Source organism: Xiphias gladius, chromosome 21 (genome assembly GCF_016859285.1).
Source record: "Xiphias gladius isolate SHS-SW01 ecotype Sanya breed wild chromosome 21, ASM1685928v1, whole genome shotgun sequence".
In the NCBI taxonomy this organism is placed as follows: domain Eukaryota; kingdom Metazoa; phylum Chordata; class Actinopteri; order Istiophoriformes; family Xiphiidae; genus Xiphias; species Xiphias gladius.
Window position 1 is genome coordinate 31696511 of NC_053420.1, and position 20378 is coordinate 31716888.

The 20378-nt window shown below is 38.0% G+C and overlaps 1 protein-coding gene across 3 annotated transcripts in view; it reads left to right on the forward strand.

Annotated features, from left to right (window-relative positions):
• Positions 1 to 20378, forward strand: part of cadpsa (Ca2+-dependent activator protein for secretion a) — a 215638-nt gene that overhangs the window by 122637 nt on the left and 72623 nt on the right. For all 3 annotated transcript variants that reach the window (XM_040115542.1, XM_040115544.1, XM_040115543.1), the window contains exons 14-16: positions 4450 to 4551; positions 4645 to 4708; positions 5122 to 5245. In XM_040115542.1, coding sequence (XP_039971476.1) covers positions 4450 to 4551; positions 4645 to 4708; positions 5122 to 5245 — 290 coding nt within the window. The remainder of the gene's footprint in view (positions 1 to 4449; positions 4552 to 4644; positions 4709 to 5121; positions 5246 to 20378) is intronic.

The following is a 20378-nucleotide window of genomic DNA, read 5'->3' on the forward strand; positions in this document are numbered from 1 at the left end:
TCTTGACTGAATCTAGACTAAATTATTCAGAAATTTTTTTCCCATTAATCTTCAGAAGACTAAAGAAGACTAAAATGTCAAGTGTTTCCATTGACTAAAACTAGACTAAAAGGGTTTTAGCTTGCAGTGTCCATAGTTTTAGCCAACTGAAAATGGGCTAAAAATAAAAAGAATGATGAAAACTCAAATGGACTTTTGATCTGAGGACTAAGACTAAATCTAAAAAGAGCTGACAGAATTAATGCTAGCCCCCAGGTATAAAACTAAATCAGGCACAATAGCATATTTTTAAACTTGGTATTACAGAAGCCGTTTTCAGAGATCAAATGGTGTAATTTCCTGAAAGCTCTGTTGTATGTGACACAGGAGTTATCTGGCTTTTATTCCAGTATGTACCCTGTTATCAAAGTTCAGTATTTACCTGTTGTCTAATCTGCTGTGATGTGCTCGGACATGAAATCTGTCAACATAACAGTTGGCCGTCTGCAGATGAAGCGTAACTAAGATAGACGAGGGCCACTCCAGCGCTGAGGGCAAAGGTCAGGGAGGGTTGTCTGTCGGTGTCCCCCCTCCACCTTCCCCCATCCCTCCGACTCCCCCAATCTATCTATTTATCTATCCAACCTTCCCTCTGTCCTGCTGACAAACAGTGACTGAGGACAGAAGCCTTTTCTGATCAGCATGGACAGATGGACAACAGTCGCTCCAAGAGAAAGAGAAAAAAAAGAAAGCGGGACAAATTAAAAACAAGTATGATGAAAAACGGAATTTGCTTGAAATCTGTGGAGAGAGAAATGCGTAGGGTTATTATATTATTTTTTTCCCTAAAAAGGTATGTTTGCAAAGTGAAGTGTAGTTTACACTGGGGCATCAAAAAGTTGTTCAGTGCTTCCAGAGGACAGTGTTCAGCACAGTTTGTTAGTTATATTTAAGATAAATACATCCACATGTAAATTCACACCTGAATATAGATTTTTTTTTCCTCATAAAATCCAAAAATAATGAGCCCTACATATCTACACATCCACAACCACACACATCAAACAGAGACCTGCTCTGTCAGTCCAGCCATTGTGCCTGGAGGTCGAGGCATGACAGGTTGACAGGTTGTCATGTGTGACGGGCCGAATGTCTCCACTGCCGACACTGGGGCGTTTGCCTCTGTGTACACACCTCACCAGGCCCTCCCCACACCCCCTCCTAATAGCCTGCTGGCCTGGAGGTGTTGGTGCACCAAGTTGGACTCAGTTGCCCAGTCGCCTGCTAAAGTGTCAGGATTTAACTTCTGTCCAGCTGAATATTGACTCCATGTAGATTGACTGTTACAAAATGGCCTTAAAATAAATAAACAAAATATCAGCTACTCTTAGTTTTATATTAAAGAAAGCATAGTGAAATTTAATTTGTCTGCTTAAATTTGAACTGGAGCTCCAAGCTACTATTATATTTTACATAGTTTCGGATTATGATTTTATGTTTTCAATTCCACTTCTGAATCTGATCATTTGTTATCATCCCTCAGTTGTTTTACTTTGCGCTTTGCACAGACATTTTGCTGAATGAAATGCGGACAAAACAGTTGCTGTTTCTGAATGAAATGAAATTCAGTGAATGAATTAAATCTTCAAAACCAGTGACCATGTATGTTTTGTTCTTTTTTCAAACTGATTATGCACTTTTGGAGTTGAATTTAAAATTTGAAAAAAAATTACATATTACATATTATATTACATACAATCTACACTAGTAAAATGGTAAAATATAAAGATGGATTAATGTTATCCTAGGTGCAACATTTACATTTTTTACTGATAGATAGTATACCATACACACAAGCAGGGATGTGCAGAAGCATGAGGTGCAGTGGTTGTGAAATGTATATTTTAAAATATTTTATATTTATGATATTAAATGTGGTTTGGATAGATAAAGAAAATCCACAATAAGTTAGCAATAAACACAAACTCATTTTATAGGCCAATTTAAATGTATTTTTGGATAATAAATTTTCACCTCGCTAATATTTTTCTAACTGATTTAGGGCAACTAACCATTATTTTTATATATTGATTTTATAATTAAAATGTTATCATTTAAAATAAAACATCATAAAAAATGGCCATTGCAGGTTCCCAAACGCTATAATTAAATGTGTTGTTTTGTCGCACAACAGTTCAAACACTAAAGATGTTTGGTTTAATGTCACAGGAAACCAAGACAGCCAGCAAATAATCACATTTGAGACACTGGAACCAGAGAAGTTATAGCATTTTTGCTTAAAGAGACTTAATCAATTTTAATTTTATGTTAGTTGAGTAATTGATTAATCGACAAATTAATGTGACTAGAATGATAAACTCCTGAAATCAAAGTGTACAAAAAAGAAGGGATTCTGAAAATAACCAATTAGAGATAGCAGTATACTACACACGATTGAGTGTAATTTCAAATTAAAGCTTTCTTGGATTTTTTAAAATTGAAAGGATATCGCAGGAGATTTCATGTTATATGGTAATCTACCTTAAGGCCTTGATGTCCATGTCTGCTGCATAGAAAGGGTGATGTGAAAGTGTTGCTGGCTTGCTGTCTGTCTGTCACTGATGGCTCATTTGCTTGCTGTCGTCATTGGAGCTGCGAGGTCATTTGGTCAAGCAAACATGAGGAGGCTGCCAAGGAACAACACACTGCTGGAAGAAAAAAATAAAAGAGCCCCGCAGGACTTAATTAGTGTGAAAATTTCTTATTTCATCTTATCTCACAATGTGAAAGGTGATATGGCTTTTTATTGGGAATTTTTGTAATGAAACTTCCTCTCCAATATTTTGCATATACTAAAATGCATTTCTAATTCATATGATCACCAGCCAAAAAACAAAGGGAACTGTAAAATGATGACCTGAAGCTGCTGATTTACATGCAAGACATTGTCATGACTGGGACCAAAAACTAATTTGGAATCATTCATTTTCATTTTACTAATACAAAGAAAAGCGTACTATAATTTTCAAAACTTAAAAGAGGTATTTCTTGTTACCATCTTTACAACTCCGGTATATTTCATACCATCCTGTTAGTACTGTGTCTAATTTACCAAAAAACAAATATGATGATGAATAAATCTTTCCTGTTAGACTGCTAGCGAGGTCAAAGCAACTAGGCTACAGACCCAAAAACTTGAGCTTCATGCGTCATCTCTTCTTCAGCGTCATGATTTCCAGCAGCAGATGCCTACAGGTTGAACAGTATCTGTTCTAATGTCCATGAAAACTGAGGGGAGTCTGGATGAGATGATTGCTGTTGTTGAGCAAACTTGTACCCTTTGGAATCAAACACAGCACTCATGCGCTCATGGAGTGCAGCAAGTATACCACCACCAATACCACACACACACACACACACACACACACACACACACACACACACACACACACACACACACACACACACACACACTGTCTCACTGTCTGCAGAAATGACATGTCAAAGGGAGGGGAGTTGGGGGCTGAGGCGTAGAGGGGGGGGATTGAGAGAGAGAGGGAGAGTGTCATGTCTCCTGCTTCTCATCATGCTGTCATGGCCACCAGTCCAGCGCCTCTTCTGTCACATGCACTCTGCTCACACTCCACCCTGACCCAACCATGTCACAAATGATAAAAACACATCTGAAACACATAAAGACACACCTGCTTGTAAAGCTGTAATTGCTACCCGTGTTTTGAAATTATAAGGAGAATATGATGCAATATTGCCGCCAAGCTCATAATTTGCTGTCAAGGATGTCTTCACTACATGCAATAATAAAACAAAATGAGACTGAGCATAGCTAATGTAATCAATTTTAATTTACTGGTGATATCTCTGACCAAGAATAAACTGTGTGTGTGAATATCTAACTGCCAGTAATGTGTGTGCAGGTATGTAGACAGAGCAAACCCACCACTTTTTCTTAACTTGTAATTGAGTGCACTGCAATATTCTCCTGTTTTTATGGTTTTTCCACAGTGATCCACTGCTGACAATTGAAGAATCTAGTAGTGATTTTAGACTATGCCCCCATATGCTGTGGGGGCATGGACCAGACCATTTCATAGAGGTCCAATTTCTTGATCCAAACCCAAGTTCAGGAAAAGAGTTCATATCACCAAATTTGTAGGTGAACTGCACTTCTGACATCTGCCTGTTGAGCTCTGACTCACTTTTACATTTTGTGCCCCACCATGTTCAGTTGTTTTTTCTCAGAACCTGAGGAGATTCAGAGAGGCATAAAGTGACTGTGTCATTCATCTGATCCTGACACTGTGCCTTTCTCCATGAACATGAATATGGAACACTGATATCCAAAAATATTCACCAATTTCAACGTAACTTTTGAAAATCTCGGTTATGTTAGTTGGTTGTCTATTTGGACTGCAAAACCTTTCATTGCTTGTAAATGCTGCTGCCTTTCAGGCCCGATGGTATTGGCACAGTGACCGTGGAGGAGAAGGAGCGCTTCGAGGAGATCAAGGAAAGGCTACGGGTGCTTCTGGAAAACCAGATTACACACTTCAGGTAGGAACCAAGCACAATACCGCTCATGGGTGGAATTCTTGCCACCTGGACTGCTTAGGGTTCAAATGAAAATCCACTCTGTTGCTTCCACAGGTACTGCTTTCCATTTGGACGGCCAGAGGGAGCGCTGAAAGCAACTCTCTCCTTGCTTGAAAGGGTAGGTCATTTTTACTGCTGGACAGATGCACATAGGATTTTCTTTTATTCAGCTATCCACTATGGGGTACACTGGTTCAGTAACAGTTGGGTTCTGTGTGTGCAGTTTGTGTACAATAATTTAAGACAACAACATTTTGTTGTCTTTAACTATCTCTGTCATCACTCAGTTTTAATGCCAGTATAGCCAATAAATGTGTTGTCATTGATCCATTTCTATGTTTATGACATCTCCTGATGTTCATCCCAAATTTTTTCTGACGCAAAAACACTTTTCAGCCAATGGCAAGCATACTTCTACCAGTGTGAACAACATGTTGACATTTCTCCTCATCCATCCTTCATCATGTCTTGTCATGATATGGTTTGCTTTACTCTGAAAATAATAATCGCCACTGTGTCTTTCCTTTTTAGGTTCTGATGAAAGATATTGTTACTCCGGTTCCCCAAGAAGAAGTCAAAGCTGTGATCCATAAGTGTCTGGAGCAGGCAGCTCTGGTCAACTACCAACGCCTATCAGAGTATGCCAAACTGGAAGGTAAGTCATTGCTCCATCACTGCTCCTTTGTGTTCGTACAATTATAGTAAAACAGCATGGGTATACTTTTTTAATATGGCTGTTAATATGACAACTCTGTACCTGCTTGGTCAGTTAGAGCTACTGTGAGAGTTTTCTGTCTCACATGTATTCAGTTGTGAGAGATTCTAAAGGCAGTGTTGAGAGGATTCCTGATCTCAATTGAGCAGAGCTTTCGAATTTTTCTTATATTATTTGGTTATTATTGGAATGCTTATAAAACATTGTAGGAGAGTCAGTCAAAAGTAGTAAACATGTCCACCAAATTTGACCAAGCAAAATATTAATAAGTAAATACTGATGAGTCATTGAAGAAAGTGTTTTTTTTTGTTTGTTTTTTTAGTCAAAGTATGTAGACATTTTCTGCCAACTGTCGGAATGAATATTTGAAATTAAGCTGTCATATGACATTTGCCATGCTCAAGTGGGATTTTCATGTTACATATATGCAGTCAAATTATGATGATTGCAGACATGACATTAACATTTCACTAAGATGTTGGAAAAACTAATGAAATTAGAAGTTAGGATGCTGAGTTTCTGGTAAAACTAAATGACCAAAAACATAACATTATATACAACCGTTTTTTTCAGTTTCAATTAGGATACAGTAATATAGTATATTTTATAGCAATGCAATTATGAATTAAAAAAAGTCTAACTTCCAAATTTTTCTTTACAGCTACAGAAAGGGCCTCTCTTATTGTCTTTTGATGGCATGATAGTTGTTTTATAATGCTATCTTTATTTTGCCTTATCTTCAGCTTATTTTAGTTGAAAATGTACAGTAAGTAAAAATGCATTCAATTCAATCTTTATGCTGACTTTGTCCATCATGCCTAAGCTTCTCTTTCAGCTGAGTCCTACACTACCTCTGTCTCCCACTTTGGCCTGCCTAGTAGCTGAAGTGATGCTTATTCTTTTCCCTTTTCTCTGCATTCCTCTTCCTTGCTATCTGAATACTTCCATACTCACTCCTCTCCTTTCCCTGTCTATTGGCTTTTGCTGCTTCTCATTAGCTGCTATTTGAAAACAGGAAGGCCAATAAACAATACATAGTGGGACTGCCCCTTGTGGCAGTTCAGTGTTTATTTTTTCTGTCGCATGGCCCAGGTTTTATTTAGTAGGCATCACATACATTTTGCAGTCGTGTGAAACATTTTTATACAAAAATGAGTCAACACTTATTTTGTACCTACTTTAGGACAGAATTTGTATTTATTCATTTATTTTTACATGAACATGGTCTTCAAATCTCACTTTCACTTATTCTACTGTATCTGTGACTCTAAACTTCTACAGGAACATTTGGGAAATTTGCTCTTTTAGCCAAAGTGAGTTAAAAAGTTGATATCAGTTTAATCCCTATGTATCCCGTACAGAGATAGGTCCTGTTGTGTATTCACTAGCTCAGAACAAAGTTGAGTTGAAAGTGAAAAATACACCTGTCAATTTTGTTAATTTGTAAGCTAGTCACCAATCTATTCAAGAATCATCTGGGTTTTGTTCACAGAACAGAGCTCAGACCTGGCCACCTCATTACGAGGACTGGTCTTTTGATATTCTGCATATAGTCACTATACCTGTTGGTTACTTGTTTGTCATGTCCCAAATAATGGCCAGTGGTTCAAATGTTGTTTTCCCTCAGGATTGACCAGGTGCAGGCCTTCTAAATGTATCAAGTATTTTGAGTATTGGGTGTTGCACACCTTCCAGGCCACAGGAGTGCTGGGCATGCTAACATGATATGCCGATGTCGAGTAGAAGTAAAACGATATGCTTCATTATCTTCCCAAAATATTAAGCTGCAGGCTACATAAAACTAATAAATTATGAAATCAAGAAATGTTTTTACCTCACTTACTGTAATAATTATATTGATGCTACTTGTGTACTTTTACAATAAATAAACAAGACTCTACCAACTAGTATGTTGTATCATAGTACCAGAAATAACAAACAACCTGGAGATAATAAAAGCTTTTAAATCGAATTGCAAATCACAGTTTTGAATGTAACTACGGTTCTATGAATTCTGGATGACCAATAGAGACAGTATGTAATACCTGGATATCCATCTAGTGCCTGCAAAGAAGGTTTGAGACTTTATACCAACAAAGCCTCGTGTGACCTGATAATTGAGCCTAATACCCAGCAGTCATCTCCACCAGAATCCTCTGGTTAAGTTTCTGAGAGATCTCTCTCTGGTGGTCGTTCAGAATTCTCACACCCAGAGTTCCATTCGTTACTCTCGTGCTTTTTCATTCTTCATGACCACTAGAGATGGTATATCAAACTTGGGTGACTCATACCAACACAAGGAAGTCACAAGGAATCTGTGCTCACTGTGCCTCAGTTGCAGATTGAAAATGTAGACAAGAAAGCCATTGCCACAGGATGAGAGGTGGCCACATTAATCCTGTAGTAGTGGACAAAATTGCAGAATGAAGTTCAAGTATCCACAGCACAGATGTCACTCTGTGGATCATCCTTAAGAGCAGCCCAAGAGGTAGAGACACGCCCGAGGCCTGTACTACGAAGCAAGTTCAACACACCCAGCATATTTTTTCGTTATCTGGCTTCACAAAGCATAACAACCGCAATTATGCTAAGTGGTCACACGGTGGTGCTTATCAACTTGGTAAGTCAACCCAGGTTTTCCTGACCACGTTCACATAAAGGGAGCGGTGTTTGCAGCATATGACCAATCGCAAACATGGACAAGTCTACTGGCAGCAGAGCAGCATATTTTACAAACAACGAACAAACTATAATGTTGTACAAATATGATGAAGTTAAAATACATTATCCAGGCTAAAAGCAAAAGTTGTAGCTACCAAATGCAGGAAGGACAACTGGCCAAAAATCGCTGACTGTGTGAATGTGTAAACTAATATGCTTTTAATAACACTGCCCCATCATTAGGGCACGAGTAGATGCGACTATAATTACATTTGTGTATTCCATTAAATTAGTTTATTAGATTTGCAGTCCTGGTTAAAATTGTTGGCACCCCTGAATTTTAAGTACAGAATTAAGAATATCTTCAGAAATAAATGTATGTTGTATAATGAGAATATTTAATAAAGTGTTTAAATGTTACTGAACGACAACAACAAAAAATGCTTTAATATAGTGAAATAAAAAATACAGACATAAAATGTATACTTGACACAATAACTAGCACCCTTTTGAGGAATTTAAATGAGTTCCTTGAAAAATCAAAAAACAAGTAAGAATCACCTGTGCTTAAATGTAAGTGTTCACATGACCTGAATTAACCAATGATGGTTTTACTTCTTAAAAAGGGGCTGATTGTTTCCAGTTTCTTATTCACCATGGCGAAGACAAGAGAGCTGTCTGAGAGCATCAGAAATGTTATTATAAAAAAAAACAATTCCAAAGGCTACAAGGCCAAAGACCGAGAAATCCTGGTTCAAACTGTTCGTAATGATATCAAGTTTCTCACTCATAAAACTGTTAAGATGCTTCCAGGACGTGGCACTAAGAAGAAACTCAGCGAGAGAAGTCTGTGAAGGATTGGATTGTGGAGAAAACACCACACAAGACATTTAAAGAGCTTCAGGCTGACCTGGATCAATCTGGAGTGGAAGTTTCAGCCTGTACCCCACGGGCCAAGGAGGACACCACTATTGAAAGAAAGGCAAAAAAAGGCAGGACTGATGTTTGTAAGAATGTTCATAGATAAGCCCGAGTCTTTCTGGGATAATGCTCCATGGACAAATTAAACCAAAGTAGAACTCTTTGGGAATGCAGTAGATCAGTTTGTTTATAGGCGATGAAATGAAACCCGTAAGGAAAAGAATACCCTACCTACAGTAAAACATGGTGGAGGTTCTATCATGCTGTGGGGCTGCTTTGTTGCCTCTGGTACTGGAGTGTTATTTCACTATTTTGCAAGTGTTGTTTTTTTTTAAATTTTCTTTTCTTCAGTAACCTTAGACATTTTATCAAAATATTTTGATTATACAAAATTGGTTAATTTGCATTTATTTTTATTATTCTAAATTCTGTACTTAAAATTCCAGGGTGCCAAAAATTATAACGGTATTCTTATTATGTGTATGAGAATTTTAGTTTAAGTCTTTCAGCTGCAAACCCTGCGGGGTCAAGCGGACTTGGGAGCAAATAAAAAATAAAAATAAAAAAATAAATCAAAGCGGTAAGCAGGCTTATTTTCACATCTTATAAGTACAACAAGTACAAGGCTGTAGTGCTCCAATCAGTCACCATTGTAGGATGATATCGGTGTACAAAAGCACAATGAAATGGCTTTGAAAGTACTTGCAGCCAAAAGGAAAAAAAAAATGAAATGAAGAAGACAGGAGATGGCCCTCCCAACCTTCCCCTTCTAAGAAAAACTCTCTCATGATAAACGGACTCCATGGGATCTTCTACAAATGGTGATACCATTTTCCAAGATAAGTGCCTGGTCAGTAGGTTTTGGTTTTATACGTGTTCATCTGTTATCTCGAACATAACCTGCTCTAGGGCAGGTTAGGTGTGCAGAATAAGTTACCATGGCAATTTATCCTGGTAAGAAGTGAACAATCATCGTAATCCTGAAAACCCAGGGTTAAAGCTGATGTTACCTCACTAACCACAAATCCTGCTTCACATTATAGGCCTCTTGTTGAATGACAATCCACAAGTCTTAAGTACACAAACCAACACTGCATCAGTCTTACAGAACCAGACTGACACATCTATATATGTTCTCAGGGCCAGAATGGGACATATTAGATCAGCAGCAGGATGCATTCCCTCTGCCAGTAGAAGAAAAGTTGATTAGCCCCAGCTGGGTCATGCTGGCCACCAGGGCAGTTGTGTTCCGAACTGCCTGCTCCTTGGTTGGAGCACTTATCAGCCAATTGTAATATATATCATATATAACATAAAAAATCCATTTGCCCTTGGCTTGCAGTGGAGAAAGTGCTGTCACAGTGCACCTGGTGAAGATGCAGGAGGCAGGAGGGAGCCCGCATGCAATGCCTTGGAAATTAAGAACCCTCAAGAACTGGTTCAGCTGTCTGAGATCTACAATTGGGTGAAAACCGGCGCCCGTCTTCTGAAATAACAAACGAGTAGAGTAGAATCCGCTGAAATGCATGGAACTGTCTACTGTTTATGGCGTCCTTATTTAGAAGTCGGGCCCTCTGCCTGAGGGCCAAAGACCTCAGGAAGTCCTTGACAACAGTCATTTTGACCCGACCAAACCTTGGGTAGTGGCGCCTGAACTGGAGACTGTAAGCCTTGGAGAGTTTTCAAGACCCAAGGGTCCAAAACCAAGGTCTCCCACTGGCTGGGATGTTGTAGGAAGAAACAACTGACATCTGGTCTTTGGGAGTCAGGCCCTGCTCCCATAGCCCTGTAGTGGCCTGGGGGGGGGGGGGTGGATGCCTGATTTTCTGTCCCTTGGTGCCCAATGATCAGGCTGAGCAGGGACCTGATGGGGGGGCAAGAGACATAGGGGAACATCGAGCTTTTGAGGAGCTGGAGGGTTAGAGAGCCAGTATTACTTGGCTTAGTCAGGTGGTCAGCACAAATAAGCAAACTGTTACCTCACTTTGCTCACATGTGCACTGTATTCCAGGGGTTGTTAGGCTGCAGGCCCAAACCGCTGGCCTGGGATAACAGGCGGCATGTGAAATGTGTGACTGAGCAAGCCACACTTGACAGCAGGCCAAGGTCAAACATCAGGTAGACATCAGTCTGTAGACAACTCTGTGGTCATGAAGGCAAAGACTTGGAGCAAGGCATCACTCAGGGTCTCAGCAAGCAAGACCAAGGAATAAAGGTTGAAGAATCTGAAATAGGGCTGATAGAATATGTTCAAGATAAGCTCAATAAGGAGAGGTAATCCAGGTCAAGTCAGTGGAGGTAATTGCAATACCATAAACAAAGCAACCATTCTGACCAGCTTCATCGAGAGCTTGAATACACTGCAGCAAAAAAGCTATTGAGCGAAAACAAAAATGAACAACAATGTTAAACAAGAAACAACAATTTACCATTACAATACATTAGCAAAGCGATTATTGTGCAAGTTTTAAGTGCTAAAAAGTTGTAAAAAAAACAAAAGTCCTCAAACTTCTTTCTTAGTCTCCTCCCTCTGTCACGTTCTCGGTCACTGTGATGAGTCTCTGTGAATGGTGTATGCTTCTGATGAGCTTTGATGTAGAGTTGGTTGGTTTAGCATATTAAAGCTAATGATAATAATTAATGCTCTGCATACAGTTATATAAGAAGTTGAAGAAGCATGAAACTCAGATGTGTCAGTATCAAGCATCTCAGTCACCAGTGTCACAATCATTGCCCGAGTGGTTTGTTTATTTGGCCTGCACGTGCACATACATGTGATGTATATCCAGGTATTACATACTGTCACTGGTTAGGAGGAGTTATAAGGAAAAAACTAACTAAATAAACAGCACTAAAAGTTTAAATAAACAAACCACAACCAATGTGTAGGTCAAAGTCAAAAGTCCAAGGGCAGCAGGGATCAGATGTAATATCCACAGGCTAACAGGCTAACAAGCACTGAGCATACTGTCCAACTCTGGTACATGAATAAATGTACATGTAAGGATATGATCGAGAAAGTCATAAATATGATATATCCCAGCCCAGCAGAGTTGAGTATATATGAGTTTGTATATGAGTTTGTACAGGTTTGTAGTACTGATGCAGTCGCACAGTAGTACACATACAGACACAGTCAAACCCAAGGATTCAGTCAGTCATTCAGGTCGACTAACTAAAAAGCTAGCTAAAGCTTTGCACAATTTTACTCAATACTAATGATTATTTTTATTTTGTTTTAGGTTGTATTTCATTTATTATATGGGCAGTTTGTTTGGTTAACCTATAGGTAAGTAGTTGAAGAAAGGGTTATGTGTTGGTGTTGGAATGCGGGCATACAGATATTTCCTGAAGGCAGTACATGAAAAGTCAGTTTGTATCGAACCCTATAACACCAGTAGAAATTGTCTGGTCATTCATTTTTGCCCATCACTACTCCCAAATATAGAAACTAAAACCAGAAATTATGTTTGTATATTCTGCTCTCCCAATTACATTTTGGTGGAAGTGTAACTGCTGGTGGGATTATGTTAAGAGGCAAAGTTTTTTTTTTTTTTGAATGAATGAATGAAGCGCTACATTTATTAACAGCAGTGAAGTCACAAGGAAGTGACTCGGTGGATGGCGGATATACAAAGCGCATGACTGTCACACTGGAGGCTGGAGTTTGCATCCACAGTCCTGTCCATGGTGAGGTTTATGCAACAAAAGAACTTTGGTTAAGGTCAGAGAAAGATTGTAGGTTTGGCTAACTGTAAATAAACACATTGTGTCTGTATTCAACCAGACCACTATCTTTCTCTAACCTTAAACCAAGTGCCGTGTCTGCCTAAACATAACCATTAAAAAGTTTAATAATGCTGTAGTCACTACGAGTGGATATTGCATTGCAAGATCAGATATTTTGGTAGAAAAGAAATACGCTGTCTGTGAAAATTTTACTGATATGTTCAGTATAAACGTTTTTGTGACTTGCCAAATATGTAACAACATAAAGAAAACATAATTTGGTCACAATTACATTTCATCATATTTGCTAAAGCGAAAAAGTTCTATAGGAGTGGTCTAGGAGACAGGGGTGGACAAAACATATAAATATTACATCTTATAAGATATTTTGTCAATTTGATTGGGCCAGGCTAGCTGTTTTCCCACTGTTAAACTAGGCTAAACATATACAGGACCAATCTCTGTCTAATATTTCTATTCTCTGGGCAATTTCCCTTTCATACACGAGTAAGGTGACAAAATCTATCAAACATATGTTTAATTGCCCTCATATGAGACTGCTGTCTCAGGTCAATTCCTGAGAGTTACAAAAATACAAAGAATAACTTTTCCACTTAAGCACTCTCTGTCTTTCTTTTTCTTCTTAGCTGTCTTAAATTTTACTTATGATAAAAACTCCTGTTGATCAATGGCAAGTAGTGTGGGATCTACATTAAGTCAGATACGGGAGAGATTACCAAGCTAGGTCAGATAATACACACTGAAAGGAGTAGAAAACAGCAAACAAGCACATTTCCCAAAATGTTGTTCAATTAACACTGAACTACTTTAAATGGCCAATTTAAGACAAAGTCTGTCAAAAAAAACCCACCATGTCCCTGATGACACTAAGGATGATGAACCTCAGTATCTCAGTTGTGTTTGTTGATTATCCCCCAAATCCATGTCTTTCATACAGGTAGGCTTCTTGACCTATGGGAAAAAAACTGATATTTCAGATTTTACCTCTGCTGGCGGAACGAATGGTTAATCCAATATAGACAGCCCGATATTTTTGAACCCCAGACACACATGCATGGATACAGTCTGCTTGTACTCTGATATTTATCTCTGACAGTAATGGGGGCGATGCCATTGTGCTCGCTCTTTTGGCTGGCAAAATCTCAGATTCCTTTCCCTACCCAGCGAAGAACATAGTCTGGAAACTGTAAACTCTAAGGTTAGACTGATATGTTGTGTTGCTGACTTTGGCCTATCAATGAAAATCATAGGACATGGACAATCACCATCATCCAATTCATATATGAGATTTGAGAATTTGATGCAGTTTGACGACATGTTATATTGTTGTAAAAGGTGCTTTGTGTAGCATTTTAATTGATTAATTATTTCCTATAGCATAACTCAATTCATTTTTATACATTAGTATTATGGTAAACAAACAAAACCATCTAGTAACTTCCTTTAGTTCCATCATGGCATTTACCATACAGTCCTGGTTGAATTTGTTGGCACCCCTGAATTCAGAATATCTTCGTGAATAAATGTAAACTAATCAATTTTGTATAATCATAATATTTTAATAAAATTTCCAACGTTACAGTGCAAAAACAAAAACAAAAAAAATGCTTTCATATAGTGGAATAAAAAATACAGACATAAAATGTACACTCGACAAAATTATTGGCACCCTTTTAAGGATTTTAAATTAGTTCCTCAAACAAAATAAAAAAAAAAAATAAATAAGACTCACCTGTGCTTAATTTTCAGTAACCTGAATCAACCAATGAATGATGCATAAAAAGGAGCTGATTGTTTCTAGTTTCTTTATCACAATGGCGAAGACAAGAGAGCTGTCTGAGAGCATCAGAAATTTGTTAAAAAACTTAACAATTCCAAAGGCTACAAGGCAATCGCCAAACATCTTGAAATCCCTGTTTCAACAGTTTGTAATATCATCAAGAAGTTTCACAGTCATTAAACTATTCAGACGCTTCCAGGATGAGGTGCTAAGAAGAAACTCAATGAGAGAAGTCTGCAAAGGTTGATGGAGCTTGTGGAAAAGCAGAGTGCAAGGCATCTAAAGAGCTTCAGGCTGACCTGGATCAATCTGGACTGGTGGTTTCAGCCCGTACCATTAGCTGCACAATAAAACAAGTGGGTTTCCATCCTCAAAAATAGGTTTGAGGTGAAGGTCTTGGGTCTTTCAGCAGGACAACGACCCAAAGCAAACATCCAGCCTTACAAAAGAATGGTTGAAAAAGAAAAGACGGACTGTTTTAAACTCGCCAGAAATGCGTCCTGCGTCCAAATCCCACTGAAAACCTTTGGAGAGAAATGGAATCTGCCATTGCAAAAATGACTCCTGAACACATAGCAATGGAGAAGTAGCAGAAAACTACCAGCAGAGAGGTGCAAGAAGCTTCTTGGATGCTACAAGAAACGTTTAGAGGCTGCCATTGTTGCCAAAGGTTCTGCAACCACATATTAGTGAAGGGTGCCAATAACTGTGTCTGGTGTACATTTTGTGTTTATATTATTTCACTATTATGCAAGTTTTGTTTTTTTCTTTTCTTTTCTTCAGTATATTCTTCACTGTATTTCTGTTAAATGTGTGGATTTATGGGACAGCAGTAGTGAGGGACTGAAAATGAGTGGCACACTTAACATATTTAAGAAAATGTTTGAAAATAATTTAACTGAAAAATATAAAAACATCTGATTGGAATGACATGTTGACATTAGTATAATGGGGATAGTATAAAATTAGTCTGATGTTACTTTTGACATCAAATAGGTGTTTTGTAACAAGGCGCGTTAAGCTCTAGCTTCAGTCTGCATATTTTAGGTGAAGAAAAAAATATTTCTGCTAAGTTGTATTGTTCTTTAAAATACTTTTTTGTTCGGAGTATTTTTCTTTATTTTTTTATGCAGACTGGAGTCGAATTCAATTTCAAATTTCAAAACATAAAATCCTTGCTAAATTTTATTTTCTTGCACTGTATAGCACAATCATGTTATTTAAAAAATAAAAGTAAAATACTTTATCTAAAATAGTGTATCCAATTTATCTTCATAGTTGAATTATCCAAGGCGTTGTGTGTCAGAAAGATGACATTAATCTAATTGTATGTATTAGTTATAGAAATTAGTTATAAGTTATTAAATTTATGACAGTTATCCAAAAAGGGTTGAATTGATGGCAGCTGGACTTGGCTGTAGATACTTGATGACGTTTCACGCAGGAAGATGTTTTACCTCAGGTGAAACGTCTGCTTGTATTTTCAACCAAATCCAGCTGCCCTGATTCAACCCTTCTTGGATAACCATGACCTTAATGACTAGAATCTTCACAGACATTTTATGACAGTTGTGTTGTAGATCATATTAGCAGAAAATACAAAAAACAAATGGGGCTTTCATATTCCATTTAGAGTTGTTATAAACCTCTAGAAGATGACACTGCTCTCCTTTGCAAACACAGCTGAAGTGTCTGGCAATGTCAGATCACAGAAGGAGTGAGAGAGCTTAAGAAATAGTGAACTAATCTATAATAGCTGAATTGTTTTCATTGTGACATCAATTTTACATGCCACATTAAAATCAAATCACAACAGTGAAAAAAAAAGTGAAGAGGTATATTGCTTTTCAGTGTTGTCCACTAGAGAGCAGCAAAACCTGGCAAAACTAAATACAAAGCACTGTCATTAGTTTTCATGAGCGAGTGCAAGAGAGCTTTTTCTTTTTTTAGATGGAGATGCACTGTTCATTCCAAAATGAAAAACAATCGACTGTCCAATCAGCTTTGGGTCGGGACCATTGGCATAGCTTATCGTTGCTGATACGAGCAGATGGCAGCCATGACAGACAGCATTTCACATTAAAACAGTTTCATGCGGGCCAGCCAGTTGGAGAAATGCTACTATCAGTGGTACATTTAGTGTCTGCAGTTTTAATTGATGGATGGTGCTGCAGGAGTCTGTACATTCAAACTCAGAAGGATCTGCTTGGTTGAATTCTTAGTTAATATTGACAGCTGAGCTAATTAGTGATAGCAGACTAGAATTAACTTAGTAAATAGCTGGGTTAATGGAGGATAAGATAATGATGTCTACAAGGTAGATAGCTAGCATACATAGCTAGTCTCAGCCTTCAGGCCTGAAGGGCTGAATGTGAGACTACAGGATGGATTAATGTTGCAGTGCATAACTAATACTGATGAAAGCAGAAATTCTAGAAGGCTTTGATCCAGTTAAATAAATAACTTACGGGGAAAAAAAGGACTCTCACAGTAGATCTCTCCTAAACTTAGCCCTTTGTTGTGTAGTCTGAACAAAAGTGACAGTTACCCAAAATCTTTTCAGTATCAGTCTTGCACTGTAGACTTAAAGGTGGTTATAAAAAGTTTGTGGCTTGCAATTCATGAAGTGTTGATTCTTATCAGACAACATGCTTCAGTCAGTGATGTCATCAGTGCAAACATACAGAAATGATATTCACATAGTTCAAAGTCAGAATCCAAACCATGAAAAAATGAATCATCCTTTTTTATACTGCCAATAAATATTAGAATCTCAATATTATTGCAAGGTACATGTAGGCTATATTACAGTCTGAAATGAGTTTCTCATTTTGTTATAGTTGTCTTTGCAGGAAAGATATGCAAATTATAAATTAGAAGCTAATTAGAAAAGGCAAACTTATGATGAAACACGAAGATTTGTAATATTTTGGCTAGTAGTGATACTGTAGATGAAGGTTTAGAAGTACACTTTGGGTATCCTCTTATCTAACTTTCTGAAATGCAATGTGGCATTGATAATCCTACAGAACAAAGGTATTATACCACAGTCACAGCAGAGGACAAGCAGGACTCTTCCAGCTTTGACTGTGGACTCTACAGTGCACGTCTTTTATGAATGCAAACTGCAATTCTGTGTCAGTCTTCGAAAGAAATAGCCACATAGAGATGGACAAAAGTCTGAACATTAACAGAAAAATCATTATCAATTAGGTTTGTTCTTCTCTTTTAGATCTTACGATGATAGTCATTTCCATTCTGCTGCACTAGGCCTTATTTTAATTCCCATAAACTACCACTCAGTAGTTTTCAGTACTTGTTACCTGTGCTGTTGACAAATGAAGTGTTTGAATGTATGGTGTCAAGCAAGGGTATTCAGCTGTCAAGTCATTAGAAATGCATTAACACAAAGCCAACATTTACATGACTTTAACATCCCTTTTTATACATTTTTCCCAAAGAAATTTTAAACTACGAATCCTCCTGAGACCTGAAATAATTAAAGTTTGTGTATTTCATATATTAAAAGAATGACAAAAGCATAAACCAATTCCAATAAAGAAACATCATATAAAAATTTTTCTAATTCAGCCAAGTATCAGCTGGAAAAATATACAACTGGTACATATGTCAAAAAACTGATGACACTAACAGTAAATTTGTGTGTAACAAATATGTGAAACAAAGGCAGAAAAGGTACGTTGTAGAGCTGAAAGAAAAGATTTTCTTTCTTGATTGATCTGTTGATTATGTTTTCAATTGATCATTTAGTTTAGACGACATGAAGCAGAAAAATGCGCAAATTGACATCTAGTAAATTGTTATTGTTTATCATTGTCCTTTTGGAAATTCCTTGAAATTCACTAAATCTCTTAAAATATGTTTCTTGTGAAAATTGTTTGCTTGAACCAGTTGAAGGCACAGTACACATGCATGTATGTGCACATGATCAGGATGGTAACACCTCTGCCTAATTTTAGGCTAGGAAAAACCTGAAGAGCACAACGCCGGCTGTGGCTGGCATAGAGAGTGCTATAAATTACTCAACTGTAAGTTAGGTTACCTACGTTTCTATCTACCGCAGCTAACCTTAGCACTGACAACTAATGTCAACATTTGTTGTAATATTGAAGTTACATGGCTACGCTATCCAAACCAACATTAGCTCAGCTTGCTAGTAGGCTAGTTAGAAGGTCATTAATAGCTCATCTCCCTGGATGGATTATTTGAACATTGTTTTTTAGGTAACTTAAACACTCAAATGGTCACATTAATAATGTATGTAAAAATACAGACATATATAAACTCCTGTGCAAGCTCTTTTTTTTGGTGTTTTTTTTTGTTTTTGGTGCACAAGTGAGGTGCAGTGGGTAATTTTGCTTGTCAGCTTCTGGCGAACTGATGAACTGTTGTTTAGTTATTCCCTATAGAGTTTACAGTTCCCTTTGAACTGAGCATTTTTGCTCTTTGGGATCTTACTTAACATGGCTGAATACCCTGTGCAGTCCACTTCACAGGGAACTACTAGGTGATTCGAATAGAGTGCTGCAGGGATGACCTATTTTTGTAGGTCAACCCGGATGTTAGCAACAAGACAGCTAACGGGACATCTTGTTGCTGTCTTACTAAGAAGCATGTGTATCTCCCCCCGTTTGCTTCCATGAGAGTCAAATTCGCTACTCAGGGCCAGAGCACTCAGTTTCTATGGGTATAAAAATCTTGGCATAGATGAAGCATCTTACAGGCCAAGTGCAGAGGAACTACAAAGCAGCTGCCAAATCCTGTGAAAACTTTGATGGCATCTTCAACTGCTTCAACTCCAAGCAGTTCAAGGATTCCCACAAGCTGGAGTCTGCTTTCTCAGATGCATCCATGCATTTGTCATTCTTGGAAAATTGTATGGAGTGGCTTGCTCAAAGGAAGCTTGTAGGTGCTTGCTCTGGAACCAAGCAGATCCCATTTGTAAAGGGGTGGCAGCACAACATTGTATACTTGAAAATGATTTGGCGTGCTCTCCGTGAACGTCTTTCCTTTTGACAAATCGTTTGAATCAAGACTGCCTTGAGAATGCCTACTCAACCATTTGAGGTATGCAAAATAAGTATTGTATTTCAGTACCTTGCATTGCATTATATTTTATTGTAACTCTTTATTGTAACTGTATTTAATATGGTGGTGTCTGCTTTTGTTTTTAGCTTGTAGTAATCGTAACAGTCCGGAGTCTGTCCAGTTTGAGTGTGAATGCCGGACTGTGGCTGCTGGGTTGATGTTTAATAACTCAGAGAAGACCAACTGTATGCAAGCTCTTGACACCTTCTTGCTGCAGTTCAGCACATATGCCTCCCAGAAGAGCCCCCAGGTCATCATTCACACAGCAGATCTCAGCTGAACATTAGTATACCTTCCAGGATAGTCCTAGGATCACCATCAATACTGGAACATCTATACTAGAGTGACTACTGATTGTGGAGTAGCTCAGCCAGGCATTGTGTGGGTATATGCAGACCTAGCAGTCACTGCTAATACTGGAGTCAAAGTTGACCAGGTGGAAGAGCCAGTGGACATTTCAATAGACAGTCACTTTTAATCCCACTAAACACCTTCTTGTAGCTCTGGAGATCATGGTAAGTGATCTTTGGTTCTTATTAATTTTTAGCAAATTGTATATATTTACATTACAGTCACTTATGTTTTATTATCCATCAAGAAGAAGCGCTGGACTGCTCAATAGTCATCCACTCAATCTATGAATCAGAGAGGTCAGGGAGAGTGTTCATCCAGGACCAGCTATCTACAAAAACACAGGGTCTAGGCAACTCATAACCAGAATTGGTATATTATCACCAATAACACAAGGAATTTCACTCTGGTTAACAGACTTTAAAATATATACATACATGCCAAAAAGAAAATCAACATGGAAAATGAAGGAGTAAAAAATCTTGACCATAGATATCCCTG